Source organism: Rhinolophus sinicus, chromosome 10, assembly GCF_057876585.1.
Source record: "Rhinolophus sinicus isolate RSI-liver-muscle chromosome 10, RSI-T2T, whole genome shotgun sequence".
Taxonomy (NCBI): domain Eukaryota; kingdom Metazoa; phylum Chordata; class Mammalia; order Chiroptera; family Rhinolophidae; genus Rhinolophus; species Rhinolophus sinicus.
Genome location: NC_142510.1, coordinates 16266365 through 16289375, shown reverse-complemented (window position 1 = coordinate 16289375; position 23011 = coordinate 16266365). Strand labels below are relative to the sequence as shown.

General features: G+C 60.0%; 2 protein-coding genes across 3 annotated transcripts; both read right to left on the bottom strand.

The window, feature by feature from the left end:
* Nucleotides 1-7203: 7203 nt before the first annotated feature.
* MRPL28 (mitochondrial ribosomal protein L28) lies at nucleotides 7204-10514 on the bottom strand. The gene is made up of 6 exons (XM_074322536.2): nucleotides 10365-10514; nucleotides 9984-10281; nucleotides 9025-9177; nucleotides 8540-8674; nucleotides 8362-8448; nucleotides 7204-7657 (listed from the first exon to the last, which is right to left on the bottom strand). Exons 2-6 carry the CDS (start codon nucleotides 10269-10271, stop codon nucleotides 7550-7552), a joined length of 771 nt encoding a protein of 256 aa, XP_074178637.2. The 5' UTR covers nucleotides 10272-10281; nucleotides 10365-10514; the 3' UTR covers nucleotides 7204-7549.
* Nucleotides 10515-11808: 1294 nt separating this feature from the next.
* PGAP6 (post-GPI attachment to proteins 6) lies at nucleotides 11809-21426 on the bottom strand. Of its 2 annotated transcripts, none has more exons than XM_019756255.3 (13): nucleotides 20995-21426; nucleotides 17152-17329; nucleotides 16872-17064; nucleotides 16509-16636; nucleotides 16038-16306; nucleotides 15621-15943; nucleotides 15140-15230; nucleotides 14934-15057; nucleotides 14344-14480; nucleotides 13517-13695; nucleotides 13302-13427; nucleotides 12547-12663; nucleotides 11809-12223 (listed from the first exon to the last, which is right to left on the bottom strand). In XM_019756255.3, exons 1-13 carry the CDS (start codon nucleotides 21122-21124, stop codon nucleotides 11927-11929), a joined length of 2292 nt encoding a protein of 763 aa, XP_019611814.3. In that variant the 5' UTR covers nucleotides 21125-21426; the 3' UTR covers nucleotides 11809-11926. The 2 variants fall into 2 exon arrangements, with proteins under 2 accessions (XP_019611814.3, XP_019611813.3); XM_019756254.3 differs by having other exon boundaries at nucleotides 13302-13448; nucleotides 20995-21420.
* Between the last annotated feature and the right edge of the window lie 1585 nt (nucleotides 21427-23011).

Sequence of the window (23011 nt, the reverse complement as noted above, 5' to 3'; positions counted from 1 at the left end):
AAGCCCAGCCCCGGGCTCCATCTCTTCTCCCTGGGTGTTCTTTTCCATCAGTTTTGAGCTCAGCAGGGAGGACCAGGTGTTCTTTGGGCCCCCATCTCAAGCCCAACAAAAGACGTGGAGCCATTGCACCAAGGTGTCAAGATATAACACCAAGGAGAGAAGCTAAGAGCGCACACAGAGGGTACCCATTTTTATGACTATAGAATGTGAAGAACTATCCCAGGGCATTAATACCAGGTTATAGCTGGAGAGCAGAATTAGGAATGGAGTCCATTCTCTTCCATATACACTCAGGAAGAAGTTCCATGTGAAATCACTATTACGATCACATGGAAACCACAAAGTTCTGCAGCAGGCACCAGCTTCCAATCAGTGGTCAGAGCCAGACCAGCAGGGGTGAGGACCCTGTAGGAAGGGACAGAGATGACCCATTGGCAGTAGTGGGCAGGGGGCAGATCATCCTGTGACTGCTGCAGTTGCCCCAAGTCAGGTCCCAGGACCAACGAGAAGGTGCTGCCTTGAGCTTCCTGGGCTGACTCTGGGCTGGGCTTCCCCCAGCCTCTTTTCTCCTGCGTTTAGCACCTCTCTCCCTTCACACCTGTGGGGCAGGTGTGTTGTCCACGCTGGCACTTTGCATCCCTCTTGCTGTGTGGAGTTTTCTCACCAACCCTTCTGCTGAAAATGCCTGAGGCAGACTCCACAGGAGTGATGCTGGCCCCCACACCAAGATGGGGAGTTAGGGGTACAGGAACAGGGGCTTTGCCTCAAACAAGCTGGTTCCAGTGTCAGCTGTGTCCACTGCTGCGTGCATGATATGTCCCCTTCTAACCCTGCTTTTATTGTTGCCCTGTGCTAATGGTCCCTGCTCATCCTATGTCCCCTGCACCAGTAGACCCGACACAGCCCCCTACATCCCTGCTGGCCCCCATGAGTCAAGGGTCAGGGCCCAAGGCCAAGAGAAAAGTAGTGGCATGGCAGCAGGAAGGCGGGTCCCCTGGGTAGCAGTTTCCATCTCAGGGTGCTCTCCACTTACCCCCACCCCCCAACTTGGGTCTCACCCTCAGAGTCCTGAGAGAGATCCTGTCATTCTAGGCTGAAGGGCACAGCTGGGACATCTTCCTGCACTGCCTTTCTGGAGGCTCTGACCCCAGGGATGTATTCAGGGGTCCAGAAGATGGTCAGGTAGGCACAGGGCTGGAGAATGTGTGTTGAGGGTTCGAGGTCCCCACGATCACAAGGGCCTGGGACGGAGGAGGAGAGAATAGCCTGCCTACCACCAACCCAATGCCACCCAACTTGGGAGCCTGAGGGACATCTGTGGTGTGCCCAGGGGTGGCCCAGACCCTGCCTCCCTGGACACGTGACCTGCCTGTGCCTTGGGCCAGCCGGTGGCTCTGGGGTAAGGCAGGCATCTCTTTGAGCCTCCTTCGCAAAGTGAAGGTCTAACCTGGCTCCACTGGCCCTAGAGGTCCCTGTGTGACCCTTCATGAATGGGCTCTGGCCATGGGGTGTGGGACCCACAGCTGGCTGTGGCCCAGGTCAAGTGTCTTAGACATCAGCAGAAGGAAGGGCTGCCGGCCTCCCCTGATCCCAGTGCCATTTTCCCAGGAATGATGATGTCTGAGTGGACAGGCCATGTGCCCGAGGGGCCTGGCTAGACTTCTAGAAGCAGCAGGTGAAGTCCCTCCTTCCCGGGTGGTCGCGGTCACTTCCCCTTCTGGTCTCGGGCATACCTCCACTCCTGCCATACTGACTCTCCCACTGGGGGACTTTCCCCTTTGTCCTCTCTGTCCCCTCACCTGACATGCCCTTCCCCACCCTGACCACCCCATCCCCAAAGGTTTCTCCCAGTGCTGGGAGCTCTTGTGCCCCTCTGCCGGTTTTCTTTTCTCCTACACCTGATACACCTCATTCAGCCCTGCCCCCCCACACACACACACAAGCCTGCACAGGCCCAGGGACCAGGGGCAAGCCCTGGAGCTGGTAGCTAGGAGACTTCACGATGGGAGGACGCCAGCTGCCCTCACCCACAGCCACTACCTCCAGGTCAGCCTCCGGGAACTCCTGGCCCCTCTGCCACCCGCCCTGCACTTAGCTGTCCTGCGATGTCTCTTTCCGCTGCCTAGGAGCCCTGCGGCTGCTGTGGCCAAGTTATAAGTATGTGATTATGTATGCTGGGGTCCCCCGAGCCCCTTTGTTGCTGCAGAATCTGTCCTGGCAAACAAAAGTGCACTGGATTAGCCACAGTGGATTAAAAGATTTGCTTCTCAGAGTTTACCTAATAACCTAACAATTGTGCCGACGGAGGCTTTGAACCTCTGGACACGCTCGCCAGGCCATCTGGGAGCTCTTGGCCTCTGCGGGCAGCGGGATGATGGTTGGGATGATTAGAGGCACTGCCGGCCCTCACACCTGGCTCTGCCTGAGGCTGCGTGTATGCTCTTGGCTCCTGCAAGACCCATCTGGGCTGAACTTGGGGACAGGACCAGACTCTAGGAGAAGAAGGTGGAGGCCCCGGTGGGGGAAACAAGGCCCAGCCAGGACCACCTTCTAGAGGGTCCACTGCCTGAGGCCAGGTGTGGGTGGTACGGACCAGGCCTCGTCTGCACCCAGCCCGATCCCCCAGGCGCGTCCACACGTCCGTATAGCAGCGAGGACAGAAGCAACATGGAGGGTAGCCATGGCGGGCAGGTGGCACGCTGGGCTTCGCCACGCCGCGGCACACGGCCCCACTGCCATCACCCCACCGTGCATGTACACACACACGCGCACACACACACACACACACACACACACACAAGCGTGTCCCTCTTTGATCTCCAAAGGACACTCCATTTACAAGCTCTTAATCGCAGCTGTCTTTTCGGGGCCTGTCCTCTGAAGTCCCGAGTAATGGGATTTGGTGCCTCTGATCCATCTTGGGCTGGCCGCTCCCCATTATAGGTGGACATTTTTTTTCCTTTTTTTCGCTTCTGTTTTCCTTTTATTTTCTTCTCGATAAAATGCTCCTTAAAGCGCACTGACTTGCCATGGTTTGTTGCCTAGCCCTGGGAGTGGTGGCTGGGAGAGGGGCCGGAGGCCGGTGGCCATTATGCCGAGGGCCCAGCCAGTTGGGGGTCTTTGATGCCGCCTCCATGTGAAATCTGACGTGAAAGACCTACGAGAGCGATTTTCAGGACCATGGTGCGGTGGATTCATTCTGCCTCGTGCTGCTTCCTTTGTCTCTCTTCCCATGACCCTTCCTTGGGACATATGGGGAGAGGGACCGAAGGTAAGGGTGCGAGTGTGTGTGTACGTGTGTGTGTGAGGGTGCAGAGGGCAGGGTGGGCTGAGGGCAGGGCCTCAGCCACAAGAACAAAGGGCAGCAGGGAGCACATCCACCTGTCCGCCTGTCCATCCGTCTGTCTGTCCGCCCGGCTTACCTCACCTGCCTGGCTCCGTGTGCCTGTTCGCGCCCCACCATCCCGCGGTCCGCCATGATGGGCTTGGCCGTCTGTCTGAGCACTTTCAGCCACTCCAGGAAGCGGGTCCCTGCTCTTGGCCACTGTGTGGCTGGGAGGAAGAAGCGTGACTCTAGGCTGCAGCTCGGGCTCCCACCGCCGATTGGCTGAGGCAGGGACCAGATGACGGCCTCAGAACCCTATGGTAGCCATGGCAACCAGCCCCTTTAGACACCGCCACCCCTAAGCCACTCCTGACAGCGAGGGAGAAGGCGGTGCCGCCGGTGGGCCCACGCCAGGGTCCCCTCTGAGGGTTGGGTCAGGCACGATGGGATGGTGGCTGTTCCTGCACCAGCTGTTAAGTGTTTTCGCGTGTGTGTGTTTCATGCATGTCCAGTGTGAAGGGTAACTGTCCCTCTCTTGGGACATGTCCCAGGCCGCTCTATACCCTGCTTGACCCCGTGGTAAAGGCAAGAACAGGGTCCTTGCAGCCCCTGCTGAGAGGACTTCAGGTCAGGCTTGCCCCAGGGCCTGAAGGCCAGGCCCAGTCTCGTGAGAAAATAATGGATGAGGGTAGTGGGAGGGAGAGCAGGGGGAACTCTCACCCCCAGGTGGGCAGAGCCAAGTTCTTGATCCACCTCGGACCCTAAAGGGCCTTTCAGCTCTATCTCTGCCTGCCAACCCCTCCTCCACACTCTCATTAGTATGTTGCAAACACACACATGCTGACACCGTCCCCTATCGAGAGCCTTCAGAAGCCCCAGCACGGCTCTGTTGCTCACAGACCTTGTGTCTCCAGCCACAGGACTCTGGGACTTCAGCGATAAGCCCCTACTCTCTGACCCTATGGAAATTGGCCACATACCCATGACCTTGGCCTATATCCCCAGGGTCTGTCAGCATGAGCCCCTTGGTGCGTGAGGCCTTCCCAGACATCTGAGACCAGCACTTCTGAGCGAGTGCACGATGCAACATGACCCCTGGATGTTGCAGGGCATCGAGCATCCCAGAGCCATCCTCACCCCATCTCTGTGACAGCCCCTGGCCTGTCCAAATGCTCCCAGCATGAGTACCACCTGGTGAAGGCCCCCATGATGGCCACCTGAGAGCCCCAGGAGGATACGTCCCACTTCCTGGCCCACACCCAGCCCACACCTGCTGAACAGAAGGTTGTGTAAGGAACAGCTGTGAGTCTTGAGACCCTGGACAGAGGCCAGAGCTGAGGCAGGCCCCTGGGGGCCCAGAGGCTGCTGAGGCAGCCACTGCCAAAGCCAGAGGGACCCTGGACCTGGCAGGAGCCTGGAACACAGGTCAACAGGGGTTGCACATCCAAGGGAATGGGCTCAGGGCAGGCCAGGCTGGACTCAGAGCCACAGGGCCCAGAGGCTGCTTGAGCTAGCCCCTGAACTTGCTCTCCCACTTCATACTGGCCCCACCGCAAGCCGCCCCATCACTGAATTGAATCTCTAGCTGCAAGAACCTCCTCTGCTCTGTGGGTCGCCACCAGCAGGCAGGTCTTGTTCAGGGGTAAGGTGTGGGTTGGCGCAGGCCTGGGTTCGCTGAGGGTGGTAAAGCGACCAGGGCGTGGAGCTCAGTTCTGGGGGTGAGGGTGTGCTGTGGGGCTGAGGCTGCTAAGGGGGTTCACCTGGCCCAGGGCTCCTGCTGGGGGTCTGTTGGTGGGAGTGGGAGTGAGAGGGGTTCAAGGGAGCCTGGAGCTAGCAGAAAGTTCAACAGGAGGCAATGGATGGTGAAGGTGAAGATGGAAGGGAAGGGCCAATCGTGCACGTGGGTGGGCCTCACAGCAGCTCCTGTGTTCCCAGCACCCTGAAGGGGCCCAGGGCAGTGGCGAAGATGCTCAGGTCTCACCTGCTCTCTCCACGCCTGCCACTGTGCAGCCAGTGCACACCTGAGCAGGACTCAGGTGACAGCCTCAGGGTGAGGAGTTGGGCACAGAGCCCGGGCGTGGGCCCTGCCCTTTCTGGGACTTGGGGACACCAGAATGAGACTGGACATAACAGGGCCCCACACTTATCAGAGGCCTCCACTGCTCCAGTTCCAAGGGCCCCACCGAGTCCACAGCCACAGTGATGGTCCACTCTGTGTCCACGGCCCAGGCATGGCCCTTGACACTGAAGCTTTGGGCTCTGCTGTCATGTAAATACATAGGCTCAGCCAGCTCCCTGGGACACACGGGGGGGGGGGGGGGGGGGGGAGGCAACTTGCCTGAGGGCTTACGAGGATCCCACCCAGCTAGTGCAGGGATAGAGGGGATAGGGGTGTGGGGCGGTGCAGGGCAGGTCTGGCTTCTGCAGGCTTGACCTTTGTCAGCACAAATGACCCCCCAATTCAGGAGCCTGACGGGCTGCAGGGCGTCATCGAGGGGTACTGGAGGCTCTCAAAAAGAGGCACATCAACAGACTGGCAGAGGTGTGATTGGTGAGGGGAAGAAATGAGGAAGGCAGCTCAGGCAGCCGGACCAGGGTGTGGAGCAGGGAACATATAGAGGACGGGGACATGTGGCCAGATGGGCTCCCACAGCTCAGCTCCTGGTTCCATGTGTGACATGTGAAATCATCCCGTCTGTGTCCCCCTCCTCACCCCTACCTCCTGGAAGATCCAGCCTGCCAGGAGCCTGTCCCAGACCTGGGTTATTGTTTTATTCGGGGTGTGTCGGGGGGTGAGTGTCATTCACTGAAGGCTCCTTAACCTTTGCTGTGTCAAGGATAGTTTTGAGAATTTGAGTAAACAAACTGAAGCTGCCTTCCTCCAAAAAAGGGCTCATGTTTCTGAGATTCAGGGCCAAGGCCACACTCAGACTCACACTTCAGTCCAACCTCAGGTTACGGGGAAGAGAGTGACCTACTGAAGCCATGCTGAGCTCCTCCCACCGGCCAGCAGCTTCAGAGGCCAGCGGGGGCCGCCCTTGGGGTAACCGCCAGGCCCTAGGGGGAGCAGAGCTGGAGCCTTGAGTCAGTGCAGTCTGGGACTCGGACATACTGCTCTGGCCACAGGCCCTGTGCCAGCCCCAGGTCCCTCAGGGACCCCAGGAATCTGACACATGAACCCTCCAGGTCTGACAGGACCACCCCTCTATCTGTGGCCTTTGTTGGGGTGGGGAACAGGTGAGAGGGGCGCCTGAGAGCGAAGGTCAATGAACTTGGGACGTCTGGGGTGCACACCACAGGGGAGACCCAGGTGACTGGCTGAGAGCTAGAAAGGGATCAGTCTGATTCAGTTCAGGGCTGAACATGGCAACTGTCAAGTAGACATGAACGGGGGAGGGCTGGCCCATCCCGAGCACCACCTATCTGGCTGGAGGCAGGGGCTGGGTTCGGACAACCAAGCTGGGCCTTACTGGTCCATCAGAACTGAGGCAGCGGCAGGCTGGGCATTGTTAGCTTTTGGTAAAATGTTTTAAAACTGAAAAACTTCTCTAAGTAGGGACATCATGTGAGGACTCACTCACGTGTGGGAAGCATGGGACACTCCTGGAGGGGCGTGACACGGTGCCCAGCTACTATGAATGGAGTTTGGCGCACGCCCCCCCAGGGCCTGAACCCAAGGCAAGCCCTGACCCTCAATGACCTCATGAACCATGGGATCTCCAGGGCCCTCCTGCAGCTGTTTCCACCGGCCAAATGCACGCATCCTCTGGTCCCCACCAGCAGGAACACAGCCCAGGAGGTGTCGCTTCTATATCACCCCTCAGGGGAGCCCGGCACCCCTCGGCCAGTTCAAGAAATACGCAGGAGAGCTCTGGTCCTCCAAGCAAAGCAGCACACACACTGCTCGGTTCAGACTTTACTCTTGCTGTCCCTATGTGGTGACACTGCCTCAGCTGGGCCTCCGCTGAGGGGGGTGGGAGACCTTAGAGGCAGTGAGACAGCCCCCGGCCTCTGGGGATCCTGGGATCCCTTAGGGCCCCCACAGAGCCCACCCCACCCAGGAGCTGCGTGGCCAGCACACACCAGACTGGTTCACTCACTGCCCACAGGTGGCTCTCGCCGTCGCCCAAGACTGTGTCCACAGTGCCAAAGGGCAGAGGGGTGGCCATGGGACAACAGGGGACGCTGAACCTGGCTGTCAGGCACGGGCCAGCCACTATGCAGTCACTTCCCGCTGGCTGTCTTCTGTACCACCACTGGCTCAGACAGAGCCTGTCGCTGAAGCCGCTCAATCAGCTCCTCCACGTAGACCTTGAACAGAGGAACCGGCTCCTACAGGGGCAAGACAGCATCACGGTGAGCCACACTGGGGAGGGCAAAAATCCCACTGCTGCTGGCCACACGCCCAGAGGAATGGGCTCCTCAGGTCTGGGCACAGAGTCAAATGAGGCTGCTGGCCCCCACCCCCAGTCCAGAGGGCAGTGCCCTGTCCATGGGACTGGGATTCCTACCGTGGGGGACGTAGGAATCAGGCGCCTGCCCCAGGGTCTCTGCCTTGGGCCCTGAGGTCGCAGATAAACCAAGCAGAGGGAACAGGGGTAGCTGGCTGTGCCATGGGTGGGGGGGGGCTCCCTGACCTGGCAGCTGCCACAGACTCTACACCTTCCTAGGGGACAGACACGAGAAGGTCTCGACTCAGTACCGAGAAGATACTGGCGGACGCTCCATGGCCAAGGAGACCAACAGTTCCAAGAGTCCAGCTCAGCCCTGAGGGTCTTTCTGTCCCTGAAGCTATGAAGTGGGTCAGAGGGCACAAGAGAGGCGCAGGACCTTGCAGGGCAGGAATGTGCCATGTGGAACCCACAGGGCCATGGTGGCAGCTGTGCAGAGGCAACAACTCCCCAAGTCCGCCTGGTTCGGCGGCCCCTCATCCGGGCTCCTCCCAAGGCAGCGCACGTCCCCACCCTGGGTGTCTGGCAGTGCTGGGCGGCTGCGCCCCCAAGAGGGTAGGGCAGCCGGCACTCACACGTGCTCACCTTCTCCTCCAGAAGCCTCTGCTTCTCCATGGCCTCGTCCAGCGTCAGGCCGACCCACTCGGCCTCTTCCTCCTTGATGACAAACTCCTGGGCATGCAGACACAGGGCACGCGGTGAGGCTGGGGCGGCCAGCCAGGAGGGCTCATGGCGGACAGGAAGTCCAGGCCCAAGCCCTCACCTTGTACTTGTCATAGATGGCTGCCCTCCTCTCGGGGTCATTGGGGTGCAGCTGAGGGTCTCGTCGGGCAAGCCGCAGCAGCATGCCTCGCTTCAGGTCCATCCCAAACTTGGAGCACAGGTCCTCCTTCGGGGTCTGGCAGGAAACTAGGCGTGACGCTGGGTGCTGCTGGCAGGGCCCGCCCACTCCGCCATTCAGCCCCACCTGGACCCTCCCCGGCAGCTGGCAGCCCGCAGGCCAGAACACAAGAAGGAAGAGCCAAGAGCAGGGAAGAAGGTAGCTGTGTTCACTTGTGCTCTGGTGGACAACACAGCCACCCACAGGAACAAACTCTCCTGTGGGCAGAAAGCCCGCACTGGGGCTGCCCAGAAAGGGGCACGGTCCCATTCACACTTCACTGGTGACCCTCGGCCCCAGACACCGGAGTGCTGCCGTGGGTGCGGATGGACCCTCCCATCTCTGAGGGGCCATCAGACAGCACTTGCCTTCAGGATGTAGAAGTCGAACCCGTAGGCCTCGTCGATGAGGTCCAGGGTGCGCATGGTCACGGTCACAGAGAACTTCCTGTCCAGGATCTCACTATAGAGCTCACGCTGAAACAGCTGTGGCTTCCACACCTTCTTCACCCTCTTCGAGAGCTGAGGGAGCAACAGAATCCCCATGTGTGTCGCTGCTTCTCCAGACAGACCTAAGCGAGGCTCAGGGCCCCTTCCCGAGACTCGGGACATGGACCCGGTTGCCCACGCAGAGGTCAGCTTCTCCCCAGCCAGCCTGGCACCCCCAGACCTTGCCCAGGTTGCTGGTGTATGCTCCAGACACGCCACGCACAATCATAACTCCGTGGTTCACAGGTCATCACATTCCACACCGGGGTCCGAGAGGCCAAAGGCCAAAGGAGACATCAGCCTGGGGGCCTTCCCAGACTCTCAGCGGTCCCTCCAGGAATCCCACCAGAGGCAGCACGGTGTGAGGGGCAGATAGAGAAGACCTGCCCCCAGGTGAGTGTGTGAACCTTCCAAAGTGTGATGAGACGGTAGTAGTGCCAGCCTGTAAGTGTCCCAAAAAGTGACAGAAGCCACCTATGGCAAGTCCAGCGGACAGGTGACCACAGACCTCTCTCCTCCGCCTCCTCTCCGTACACAGACCGCCTCCCCATCCTTACACTGGATCTGGGCCACCACCCCCTGAGCCTCTGCACTTGCTGTTCCCGATGTGGACCAGCCCGTCTCAGAACACCCCATTGGTTTTACAAGTAGAGTTCCCCAGAACGGTGCCTGTCCATTCATGAGCAGGATACTTTGAGGGCGCGGTCTCCACCAAACTGGAATCACCCCCGGGGCTGGCTGGTGCCCCTCGTGCTCTCCATGCACCAGCGGTGCCCAGCAGGGAGCCCACAGCGCCAGGGCCCCGGCAAGTTCCCCTGGAGCCCGCCCTGCTCACTCACCTTGTCGTTGTCGATATATCGGTGGCCCAGGATCCAGCCCTCGCCGCCCCAGAGCCCCCGCTGGGACTCCGAGGGGTAGTGAATCGGAATGGGCACGTCCTCCACGCGCTCCCGCTGCCCGTTTTTGGGGTTGATTTTGAACTTGGCCCCGTGTGGCCTGTAGTGCACGGGGGTGGGCGTCCGCTCCTCCTCCAGGGAGCGCAGGTAGTACTGGGGCAGGCGGAAGCAGATGCCCTCCCGCAGCCGGAGCTGCTTCCACACACCCACCGGGAACTTGTGCAGGGGCATCGCGGCGAGCCTGGCGAGAGGCAGGGGACCGGCGTCACGCCGCAGCCCGGCTCCCCGCGCGGCCCGGAACCCCCTCGCTGCCCCGCTCCTAACCTAGACTCCCAGCGTAGCTCCGACTCCGGATCCCAATTCTCCGCGGAGCCCCAACCACCTCTCGGAGCTCCGCGCCGCGCCGGAACCGGAAGTCGCCCTACGTCCCCTTGCCTCCTACCCGCCGCTGACTGGCTGCAGAGTCCGTCCGTCTAACCCTCGTCCCGCCCCCTTTTCTACCTTTAGGGACCGTGGAAAATGCGCTGCAGAGATGGAGACAGCTCAAGGCAGTGTTGGCAAGTGCGGCCTGTTTTCCCGGAGCAGCAGCCCAAAGGGGCGGGGCCCTACCTCCTTTTCTCCCAGGAGCACAGAAAACAATGTAAAAACTCTTGCCATGAAATATAACTGTAGAATATTAAATTCAATCACAGCGAAGTCAGAGCTACTTAAAAATATGTCAATGTCTTAAAAGTTTTTACCCCCCAAAACACCATGTTTCCTTTTTATAAGCCAAGAGAATGCTACAGTGGCCAAGTGCAGGGTGACTGGGAGTGGGGGAGGCTTACAGGAAGGCCACACTCTGGACAGGAAGCCCCCACAGCCCTGACCCTGGGCCTCAGGGACCCCCGCCTCCCACGGCCCTGTCCTGCAGCCCTGACACCGACAGCAGCCCCCCTGCACTCTGCCTTGGGTAGGGGCAGGGCATTGCTCATTGGGGCAATGAGTTCCCCTTCCCCTTCTTCCCCCAAAGAGGAGGGAGAAAGCCTGGGCCAGGTCTTTGGCAGCCCCCTCCCCAAACACCTGGTTTGGCCAATGCAAGGTGGCCGCTATCACTTCCACTCCTGGGAGCAACTCAAGAGGATTCTCTCCAAACAAGAGCCCAGGGCGTGAGTGGGGACAAACAGTTGGGTCAGGGTGTGCCCTGTGTTGCTGGCACCCACAGCGCAGCCCCCGCCCCAGGAAGCTCTTCTCAGGTGGCCTGCAGCTCCAAAGCTGAGAGCCAAAGGGAGGGGAGAGACAAGGCACGACCGCCAGAAGCCAGCATCCCACTCATGGCCACTAGAACCTCTGTTGTTCAGTGCCCATCAGCTCTCTGGGAATCATGGTCACCTCTCCCCATGACAACTGTATCAACAGGGAGCATCCCCATGTCCAAGGTAGGCTGGCATTCAGGGACACACAGTATCAGGGAGCCAGAAAGCAGGGAGGGCACAGCTCCCAGCCTCAGTGGCGGTGGGGGGCCCACGGGAGGTGGGCTCAGGTCTCCTCTGCTTCCCTGGGTCTCAGATCACAGACTCACAGGGAAACAGGGTGATCAGGGAATCTTTCTCCACATCTCTAAGAGTCCCCAGGCCAGCAGAACACAGAGTCTGCCCCCACATAGTACCTGTGGTCTCCAGGCAGCCAGGCCTCAGCCCCAGGGGCCACTGTAGATACCAGCCGGCAGCTAGCGAGCATAGGGAATTGGGGGGTGTGGTCCTCTCCTCGGCAGGAGGAAGCAAAAGGGTGTGCAGGGCAATTTTATTCAGTTGGAAATCCATCAGGACAGATGTCCCTCTCCCTTGGTCCTGCCCCTGGCTGGAGAGGTCGTCATCAAAGCTGTAGGTGTCCCCAAGCTGGCCGCATTACGTCACCGTGTACAGCTCCTCCCGGTGGTTCTTACAGATCTGATAATGGCAGGTGAGCTTCTGTGAGCAGGACCAGGGCTCAGTGTGCTTGTCACGTGGTGGCAGCAGGAACGCTGCACTCCCCGCCAGCAGCATGTGCCAGATGCTATGGGTGTAGTAATAGTTGTCGCTAGTCATCATGGAGGTGTAGATGGCAATGGCCACAGCGGCCATGGAGATGCCAGGCAGGAGGTAGAAGACCCAGCGCTGCCAGGAGGTGGGGTAGCAGTGGCGCCGGTGCCCACAGCGGTATACCTGCAGAGAACCGTCATACAAGCATTGGCACCAGGGCTGCAGTTGCAGCTCCCAGGGGTCCGCCCAGGTCTGGGCAGCAGGACCATGGGTGTGGGCTACTTGGAAGGAGCTCAAGGGCACAGAGACCTGAAGGGTCCTCAGGCCTGGGCCATGGCATGAAACCACACTGGGCCTTATGGGTGCTACTGGCAGCCCTCAACAAATATGGAGGACTCAGACCCAGGACCAAGAACATTGCCAGAATGAGGGGCCAGGGTCTCTTCTCCCAGAGCAGGGGTCTGTAGGGTGCCCACACTCTCTCTTCCCCACATGGAGCTCCTTACCCACATGGAGATCATAACTACAAAGGCAAAGAGACAAGGCCCCATCATGTTCCAGGCGCCTCTGCGATCCAGCTGCAAGGACATGGCAAACACTAGCGTGCCCAGGAGAAGCAGAACCTGAGTAAGACACGGATGACCACAGCGTCACAGGAGCCAGGGTTGTCTGTGACAGCACGAGGTCCAGCAAGAGCAAGTGGCCTGAGCATGCTGGTTGTCCCCCTGTACCCCACTGCTCCCTAGCACCTCTGCCTGCCCCCTTGGAGCTGCTGGGAAACTTTGTCCTGCTTTGCTGGCAGGGAGGGAGGGACCCTTCCTCCAGTTACTAAACTGTCTACAGGTCAATTTCCGAGGCACAGCTTAGCCAGGCAGGGCGCTGAGGCATGTGTCTCCATAGGCCAGGCCCAGCTGCAACAGAAAGGTCACCAGTGTCCTCAGTACCAGGGACTCCAGGAGAACAGCTCAGGGCTTCTCAGGGAAGTCTGGCCTAGGGTTGGGGCTCCAGGCCTCCTCTCTGAATAGAGCCCTAGGAGAGAGATGGGGTGGGGGGCCTCACCTAACTCTGCCCCCCACATCCTTTCCCTGGAATCCTCCAAGCAGCCTGCACAGCCCTCTTCCAGAGGGTGACTGGTCATTACAAGACACAGGAGGTTTCTAAGCACAACAGCCAAACCCGTTCTGGTCTCTCCCATGACACACCACATGCAAGGGCCTCTGCTCCATCAGAGCCCAGCCCCAGGCATCGGGAGATCACTCACATATTTCAGGGTTGCCTTCAGCCGTGCCATGCAGAGGATGGTGACCCAAATGGCCACTCCAGAGCCCAGGAAGTCGCAGTACTGCAGCGTGTCGTAGTTAAGGATGCACAGCACGGCCTCCCCTGGCTGGTCGCAGGCATGATAGAACTGTGGGGCAGGGTGGTGAGCAGAGGCCCAGACCTCCCCACCATCCCCACGGGAGTAGGGGGGCCTACCGTGGAGAAGAACATGGTATAGGCGTAGACGGAGGCCTCCACCAGGAGGCAGCGGTACACGGACAGGGCGATGGGAGCCAGGAACATGAGGTTGCTGAGTGTGAGCAGGAGCGTGGCCATCCTCTGCTGGGCCACGGTCTGGGCCGTGCTGTTGTCCGTGCAGCTCCACCCACGCCAGCCTGTGGACCAATGCACCGCCGAGGGGGCTGAAGCTAAGCAACCAGGGCCAGGTTTCGGGGGTACTTCTGAACCTCACAGCCTATCCCTCCCACAGGGCTCTGAAGAGAAGCCCCTCTCACCCGGGAGCAGGCTGGGACAGGTGTGGGCATGTGTGGGGCAGGTATGGAACAGGTATGGGGCATGAATGGGGCAGGTATCGGACAGGTAAAAGCAGGTGTGGAGCAGGTATGGGACAAATGTGGTACAGGTATGGACAGGTGAAGGGCAGAGGTAGGGCAGGTGTGAGGCAGGTATGAGACAGGCATGGGAGGTGTGGTACAGATTCTGGCAGGTGTGGGACAGACATGGGATATGTGTGGGCAGGAGTAGTACACATATGCGCAGGTGTGGGACAGATATGGGACACGTGTGGGTAAGTGTGCACAGCGGAGGCCAAGGTCAGGAGGCAGTACCATCTATGGGGGGGTGAATCTCTGTGCTTGGGCAGGGGATTGGGTGTGTGTGGCAGGAGTGGGGAAGAGGCATTTGCCTTTGCTCTATGGGGGTGCTCTCCAACCTTGGCAGAGCCGGGATGGGTTCCCGGAGGAAGGCACAGGGCTGGGAAGCAAAGTGCAGGAGTGTCCGTAAGCCTCAGGCCTGGCCCTCACCTGCCTTGCAGCTGCAGCCCGCATACAGGTAGCCGTGTCTGCGCAGCAGAAGGCACTGGCCATAGGGTCCACAGTCATTCAAGCAGGGCACCAAGTACAAGGTGGTCTCCACAAGGACGGAGGCCTTCTCACATTCCCTGAGAGGAAGGGGCCACAGGAAGGCTGGCTGCCGAGGTCTGCTGGCCAGTCCCTGCCAACGCTCCCATCAGGCTCTTGGACCGTGAACCCAGAGTTGAGGCCCCCAGGCTCTGAGCCCTGTAGGACAGCAACCATGAGCTCTGCAGAAGCCAAGACGCCCCTCCCCCCTTATCCCATCCTACATCCCAATCTGTCTAGGGCTGTGTCCTAGACCGGTCCCTTTCCTTGTGCCCTGGCTCCCAGGGCTGCCTGGGGAGCGGTGACCAGGTGGAAAAGGGGACTCCTTCGTAATTCTCAAAAGGCAACTGACTCTGTGTGGCTTGCAGGAAACTGGGTCACCCCCAAACTCGGATGCAGGCAACCCCATCGATGGTCCTGAATGCAATGATCCAGCCGCCCACCCCAGCTGGCAGCTCTGGGTGGCCCCCACCCCAGCCTCCAAGTTGACTTACTCAGGACTCTGAGGGCACGCAAGCTGTAGGGAGAGGTACCAGTTGTCTGACTCTGGGTAGGGAATGATGAGGTTGGCCTTGCGAAATGAGGTGCTCAAAGACAGAGAGTAACCCTGGAAGAAGGCTGCAGGGGAGCAGGAAGGCCTGGTCAGAGGCGGCCAGAGGGGCTGGCCAGGGTCGCCTCGTCAGACGCTGCGTGCCCATACCTGTGGTGCAGTTGAGTGACGAGTTGAAGCTGAGGAAGGGTGAGGCGGCATTCACGCAGACCATTACGGAGGTGTTGTTGGAAATCACGCTCTGGAAGGAGCGGCCGTGCAGTGTCAGCCCTAAGTTCCCAGCCTGAGACTGAGCACTGTTCTCTGTGGCTCCCACTGGCCGGGGACTACCTGGGATCCCCCCCTCCAGGCCCGGGGACACTCAGCTCGGGATCCCACCCACCACCCCATTTCTTCAGGCACAGCCCTGGGTCTGATGACAGGGACCTGCTGCCCTGTAACATAGGTCTCCCTTTCTGCACATGGTGCCTCTGTTCTGGCCCAGTGCCTGTTGGGGTCACTGCGTTGCCTGAAAGGCCACCCCAAGCCCGTGTCCATGATAAAGTCAGTGCAGGAAGGCCTGAGCAGCACCACTCAGCGGGTCTGAGCCCTGAGCTGAGCCCGGCCACGAGGCGCTCACAGACAAAGGTACCTTGTTGGCCCACAGGGAGATGGTGAGGGAACCCCCACTGTCCATGCCCGTGTTGAGGTGCAGCCGCATCACCGAAGGCATGTCTGACTGCACCCGCACCGAGACCCTGTCCAGGGGCCGGAAGTGCACAGATACCACGTCCATGTCTTCTCGCATGACCTGGTAGCTCATGAGGCAGAAGGGGCCACCACCCGCCCTGCTGCTCCTGCCCAGGTCCTGGTAGCCAGGGCTCGGGGGCAGCAAGCCAGCAGAGGAGGCATTGCAACTCTGGTTCGAGCTGCTCTGCAGAAGATGCGGGAAGTTCACAATCCATGGCCTACAGGCTGTCAGGAGGACAAGGGGCTCAGCCAAGGAAGGCCTGTGGGTCGCAGGCACGGGGCACAGCCACCCCTACCCCGACCTCCCCATGCAGCCCACCTGTGAGAGCAGCTACGGCGCTGAAAGCCACTGACACATAGGGCCCTGCCAGGCTCTTGGCTGTCACTTGCAGCCATCGGTCCCAGGGTGGTGAGGGCAGCAGCAGGCGGCAGGCCCGCGTCGGGCCAGTGCAGGTGAGCACCTTCTGAAAGTTACTGGGCAGGGTGGCCGACCCCACGGTGAGACGCACGGGGCAGCCCAGGCTCCCGTTGGATGCACAGCCCAGCAGCTCCAGCTGCAGCTCCTGGGTATACTCGGGGATGAAGATTCTGCAGCCAAAGGCAACGGGCTCACTGGGACTGGGGGCTTCCCATGGCCTCCCCTCACGGCTCACACTCAGGGTGATGGCCCTACTTCCCAGCACGACACCCAGACACAGGCTCCCACCCTTCTCACCCGCACAGTGAGGACCGCGGTACCACCTACTCCACCAAACCTAGAGGCGGGGCCTCCCGTACAGCCCCCACTCACTTGAGGTAGCTGGGGTGGGAGACGAGGGTCTGCGGAAGGGGCACGTCGGGCTCCAGGATGGAGACCTCAACCACCCGCACGACCACCATGTCAGGCTGGAAGATGTAGGCACAGGTGGGAACAAAGCCCTAGGGAGAGAATGAGAGGTAGGGGAGGGAACCCGCAGGCACGGGGTTGGGCAGAGACCAGAGAGCTCAGGCCAAGGACGGGGAAAGGGGTGGGGTTGCGGGGGGTGGGGTTGGGGGGGTGGGGAGGCAGGGTTGCAGCGCCTAGACAAGGTCTGCCCTGAGAAGGTGAACAGGGACCAGCCATTCCTGCACTGGGATGTCCTGCACCCTCATCCTTAGCAGGCAGACCCCTCACCTTCAACTCAATCTTCTGGGAGGAGGGAGGCAGGTGGGCAGCCACAAACCAGTCCCCGGGCGCTGGGTGAGAGACATTGACAGAAGTGTTGCTCTGCAGCATCTTGATGAGGAAGGAGGGCTGCACAGAGGTGTTGGCAGGAAAGCTGGTGCCCAGTGGGTTGATGACCGGAGGGGCGCCATAGCGGAAGTATCTAGAGGTGGGGATAGCAGGGCAGGCATCAGATGTGGGCCTTGGCCCTGGCTCGGGCAGGCAGGCAGGCGGGTGGGTGGGCACCTACACAGTGATCTCCACATTGGTGCATGTGGGGCCACCACCCCGGGACACTTGCAGCAGCCAGCGCAGCAGCACGGTGTCCGGGGGTACTCGGAAGTGGAAGAGTCTGGCGCTGCCATACCAGCTGTAGAAAGACAGCTTCTGCGGGGACTGCGAGAACTGCTCAGATACCAGCCTGATGTCTGCGGGGAGAAGGCACTGTCAGCCAGGCTGGGGGTGCCCCGAGGCACCCATCTCCCCATGGGGTGAAAAAAGAGAAATTCAGAGGCCCTTCTGCCCCAGCATGGCCCCAGAGAGAAAGAAGAGGGAAGCCAGGGTGGCGGGGGAGTGTCTGGAGCCCCTGGGCTGGCACTCCAACTTTGACCTTGGCAAAGGTCACTGTCCCCCTCTAGGCCCTGGCAGTTGTCTCTGGCAAATGGTCCCACTTGACAGGTGAGGGGGGTTGGGTCTGGAGGCTGGCTGCCTGCCCAGGCCCATGATGACTTGGGGCACAGCCAGACTGGAGCCTGAGTCCCCCGTTACGCAGAGAGGTGGCAAGCAGAGACCCTGCAGGGGAGGGGAGAAAGGGGATCAGCCTGGCCAGCCGGGGTGATCGGGGGACAGATGGTCCCCATGCTCCCATGGGTACATGTCCATACAGAGCGGCACAGGGATGAGGCAGAGCCCATGACAGACAGACTACCCATGGCCCCACCTGTGGGTCCCCCATGCCCCAATCCCAGCAGGGGCTCTCAGGCCCCTCCTGGAGTGTCCAATGACTGGGGCACAACCTCCATCAGAGCATGTGTCTGGGTCCCACAGTATAATCGCCTGCTCCATGAGTGGGTGAGGGTGCCCACCTGGGACCCTCCCTATTGGGGCCCCCATAGAACTGGCACTCTGGGTACTCTCTGCACTCCCCTAGGTGGCTGACCAGGCCTGGGATCTGGCCATAGGTGCCTGGGCTGGACGGCAGGGAGCCTGGCCCCAGCAGCAGCTCTGGCCTCATGCTCCCAGTGACCTTGAGTGTTCCTTCCCCTCCCAATCCCAGCTTCCTCTTCCACTTCCTGTGATTTGGCCAGGTGAATAGCAACTCCCCTGGGGTGCCCCTCCCTCCAAAGTTAATGGACATTAAAGTGCTTTCAGAAGAAATACTTTGGACACAGCAGGGTGTGACCTCACTTTCCTCCAAACTGGGTGCCTCCCGCTGCCTGCTGGGAAAGTGGCCAGCTCACACGCAGGCCGGATCAGCCCGATCAGTGTGAGCCAGGTAAGCAGGTAAGGGAGCCAGGTAAGCAGCTGGCTCTCCTGCCAGCCTCCTGACCCTCCCATGGAGGAACGTGGAGAAAAGATAACCCACCAGCAAAGCCAGTCAGAGCTCCAGAGGAGCCCACCATGGGGCGCTAGACAGAAGTAGGCTCCATGCAGGAGCTTCGGGCTTTCCAGGTATCTTCTGGCCACCACGTCCCACCCATCAGGCCGTGGCCTGAGTGCCAGGAGGCTAGGAGCAGCTGAACTAACACAAACTTTTCTACGGAGGCTGCTGCGGCCCCTAGGATAACATGACAAGGGCCAAAAAACCTAAGTGCTGGGAGCTGAAGCAGGACAGTCCCCCACCCCCACCTGGGGCCTTAGAGAAACAGTCCGCCCAGGCACAGATGGGGCCCAGCAGGGGAAGTCACGCTGCAGTGTACAGCCCCCTGACCTGTAAGGGACAAGGCCTTCTGGCCCCCGCCAGCCCTGGAGCACTAGTCTGTGGACACGTGTACCCAGCTTGTAGTTGTTAGGGTTCGTCGGATACACAAGACATAAGAGACCTGCTCAAGGTCACCCTAAGACCTGGTGGTCCCCCACTCCCAGGACTATACAGCCCCTCCAGCACGCACCCCCTCCTCCCGCAGCCCCACCTCCCTGCCCAAGATGCCCACACTGTTATTTTGGTGAACATACCAGGCCATTAGCACATTAGTCTGAGCCAGATGTGGAAGTCACATTTCTGACATCCTGGAGTAAGGGCCATATGTACCCCCACCCTGCCCCACAGCCCCCTCCAAGGACACACGGTTAGGGGGAGGACAAAGAAATTTCCTGAGCCTCTCCTGGAAACCCTATCCCACACCCTCCAAACCAGGACCGGCACTTGATGCAGAGACTCTGCCCACCCATAGGTCCCAGAAGTCACGTCTACAAGGCTGCCTGTCCCTCCGCAGGCCTGGGAGGTGAGGGGCTGCCCTAAGTTTTCCATAAATACCGGACCAAGGGCCAGTGGCTCAGGTGGTTGGAGCACGCTCCTAATGCCGAGGTCACCAGTTCTATTCCCACATGGGCCAGTGAGCTGCGCCCTCTACAGCTAAGATTGTGAACAGCAGCTCTCCCTGGAGTTGGGTTGCCGTGAGCATCCGGGAGGTTGGCGTAAGCTACCCTGAGCGCTGCTGAGTGCTGCTGAGTGCTGCTGAGTGCTGCTGCAGGCTGCCGTGTGCTGCCATGAGCGACCGGTGGTCAGCGTGAGTGGCTGGCTGAGCGGCCGGCAGCCAGGGAGAGCTGCTGTGAGCAGCCGACCGACGACTGGCCTCATCAGGGGGAGCGCAAGGCTCATACTACCAGCGTGGGCCAGGGAGCTGTGTCCTACACAACTAGACTGAGAAACAACGGCTTGAACCGGAGTGGGGTTGGCGGGAAGCAGAAGAAGGGGGAAAAATAATAAAAAAATAAACACCGGACCAGTGACCCTGCACACAGCACTGACTTCTAGGATGGGGCAAAGGGAGAAAGTAAGGGCAGTGGCATCTAATGGAGCAACTTAATTAGGAACCATTTCAGGGAAATTGACTTTCAGTTCAAGCTCAGAAACCAGAGGTACAGTCCTCAAAGAAATAGGAGCTTGAAAAAAAACTAGTCACAGAACAAGTCACAGATAAATAAAAGTTAAGAAAGAAACAGGAGCTTGGAGGAGCAAGATTTCAGAGAAGGGGGAGGGGCCGGGAGCAGGGAATGGGAATGGAGGGGCCCAAGCCCCAAGCTATGCTAGATGAGCTGCCTAACTGCCCAGGGGGGCATCTGGGCCTTCACAGCCCTGACAGCCTGGCCACATGGCCCCCTGGGAATCCTAGGCCACCGTGTCAGGGGAGCTCACTCAACACACTCAAGTGTCCCAGCCCCAGACAGAACCCTGATGGGCAGCGCCTCCTGGTCTAGACACCTCCTTGGGTGGGGACTCACAGGGAGCAGAGAGGCAAAGGGAGGGCAAGTTCCCCAACACCGCTCAAGTACCAATTTCCTCAGAACTACCCTGGCCTCCCAGGCTCCTCAGGGCTACGTGGGAGTCCCTCCAACAAGGGAAGCCAGCTGTTGAAAGTGACTGCACTAGGATTAGTGGCCACTGTGGAAGGGGTGGAGACAAGACACACACCGGGAGCCCCTACTCCGGGATCTATGCAACTTTCTCCCAACTCTGCTCCTCTCCCAGACCAGATGGGGGCCCCAGAATCCCACTGCCCAGCCTTTGTTTTTAGTGGGCCTCACAGCTGGAGTCCCCCTGGGACCCTCTGGTCTCCTCCACCTCCGCGAACTGAACGCGTTGGAAGCAGAGTAAGAGGTGGGAGGGCGCGCCCCTAGGGCCAGTCTGGCCGAACCCGGCCCTGGGGGCAGAGGGCGTCCTTTCCACCCGACCGCACGCACACGGGGCGCCCCTCAAGGAACCGACCTGCGTCTCCCACCGGGGGAGGGGACCTGGGCCCTGTGCCCGGGCCAGGTGAGCGCACAGGTGCCCCCAGGTGAATCACAATTCCGGCCCCGCCCCTGGCCGTTCCCCCCACCCCAGTCCAGCTGGCGCCCCCAGGATGGCGCCTGCCAGTCCGCGCTCGCTCACCGTTCTTCCTGCTGTCGCCGGCCGCGGCAGGAGGGGGCCGAGCGAGCAGCAGCAGCAGCAGCAGCAACAGCGGCCCCGCCACTGCCACAGTCACCGCCGCGACCCCGGGCCCGGTCCCAGCCCGGCCCATGGCTCCGCGCTTGACCGGGTGCTACCCGGATCGTGTCCCCGGCCGTCTGCCCCAGCCGCCGCCCGGGCAGCCACCGCCGCCACTGCGGCCCCTGCCGCCGCCGCCGCTGCCCCGGGCTCCCATCGTCCGGGCCGGTCCCAGCAGCCGGCGCCCCGGGCACTTCCGCCTGCGAGGCCCCGCCCCACCGGGAGCCGGCTGGAGAAAGGCGCGTGTGGCGCGGGGACCGCAGAGCGTCGGCCGCGGGGGACGGATATCCCAAGCAGGACGCGGGCGGGGGTCGACTGGGGGGAGGGGACGCGCGGCTGGGGGCGGGGCGGGGGGGGGCCGAAGCGGGGTCAGGGGCTTTATGGGATCGGGGCGACGCGTGCTGGGGGGCGGACGCAGCGTTGGGGACGACGTGAGGATGGAGGGGGTGAACGAGGAAAATGGGTCGGAGGGAGGTCGGGGACTGATGGGGACCGCGTGCGCAGGAAGGGGGATGCAGGGCAGGATGGGATGGAGGGTCACGCGGTACGCGCGGTGTACGTGGGACCGAGGCGGGAATGCGGGGCGTGAATTAGAACGCGCAGGAGATTCTAGGCGGCGGGGGACGCGAAGATGCTTCCTAGAGGCGCTGGGTGGTCCACGGGAGGCGAGTGCCGTCTGTGGGTTCACTGAATCGTGGGCCAGGCTGCGGAGGGGCGCTGGCGGAGACACCCCCCCTCCGTGGGGCGAGTCACGCACTCATTTCTGCCTCGCCAGCGCCCGCCCGGGTTGCGCGCCTTACAGAGCTGGACTCCCGGGCTGTCGCTCCACAAAGTTGCTACGAGTGTGTGTAAAAAACTTTTATGGAAAGATGAAAAAGCTCCTTGTACTTGTGGGAATTTCACATCTGTGAGTGGGACTAACTCTTCACCCTTTACACCGGGATAGATCTCAAACATTAAGGATTTAAGCGTAAAAAGGGAACTGTCAGGGACTAGAAGAAAACTTAGGTAAAGTTTTTAGAGTCTTGGGGAGGCGGAGGCTACGGCGTGCCGCCCTGAATATGGCCCCAAACTTTATAGAGGCAAGACTGAGACATTCAACTAGGTGAGAAAACCAAAGCTTTCTGCAAAGCAAACCTGCCTAAGCAAAGTCAAAAAAACAAGCCATAAACTGGGGAGGACATGGTTGCTCTTCTGTTACAAAGGGTTAATCTTAAGATTAATAATAAAGAGCTCCTACAAATCAATGAGAAAATAACCACCCTCCAGTACAAAACGATCCAGGAATATTCCTCGAAAGGAAATGAGGCGCAGACTCCAACTTCCTTCCTTAGAATTTGAAATGCAAATTAAAAAGCACCCAAACATCTCTTTCTCCTTTCACCTACCAAATCTGCGAAGCTCAAAAAGTTTGATTCAATCTGAAGGGTGCGACTGAGTCAACAGACTGTTCTTGTATTTCGTGAGCCTGGGGGAAGCTTCTGGACTCTGAGTGGCAGTGGCGGTAGCCTTGCCTCAGTCGTTCCACTGCTGTGCACTTTCCCTACGAAGACGTTCACAGAAGTGTGAGATGGCACGTCTTGGTCCTGAGACGGGGTGTTCGAATTAAGGGCGCCATACCCTTAAGGGTGATTCATAACAACATGACAGTGCGACTGCGGAAGGAAACCGGGAAGCTCTGTGTACTGATTAGAAATGGTCGACCAAATTCAGCTTTAGCTCAAAAGAGGAAAGGGCAGAACAATGTGTTCAGGAAGAAACCGCTTTTTCAGGGGAAAAGAAAATATTTTATTTGCATATTTCAGAGGCATGGAATAATTGGAAGCATCCAGTGGCAGGTACACAGGTTGACCCTGGGGGAGGGAACCGCAGAGTGGCTGGGGGTGGGGGTGCGGTAATATCTTTGTACCTTTTGAACTTA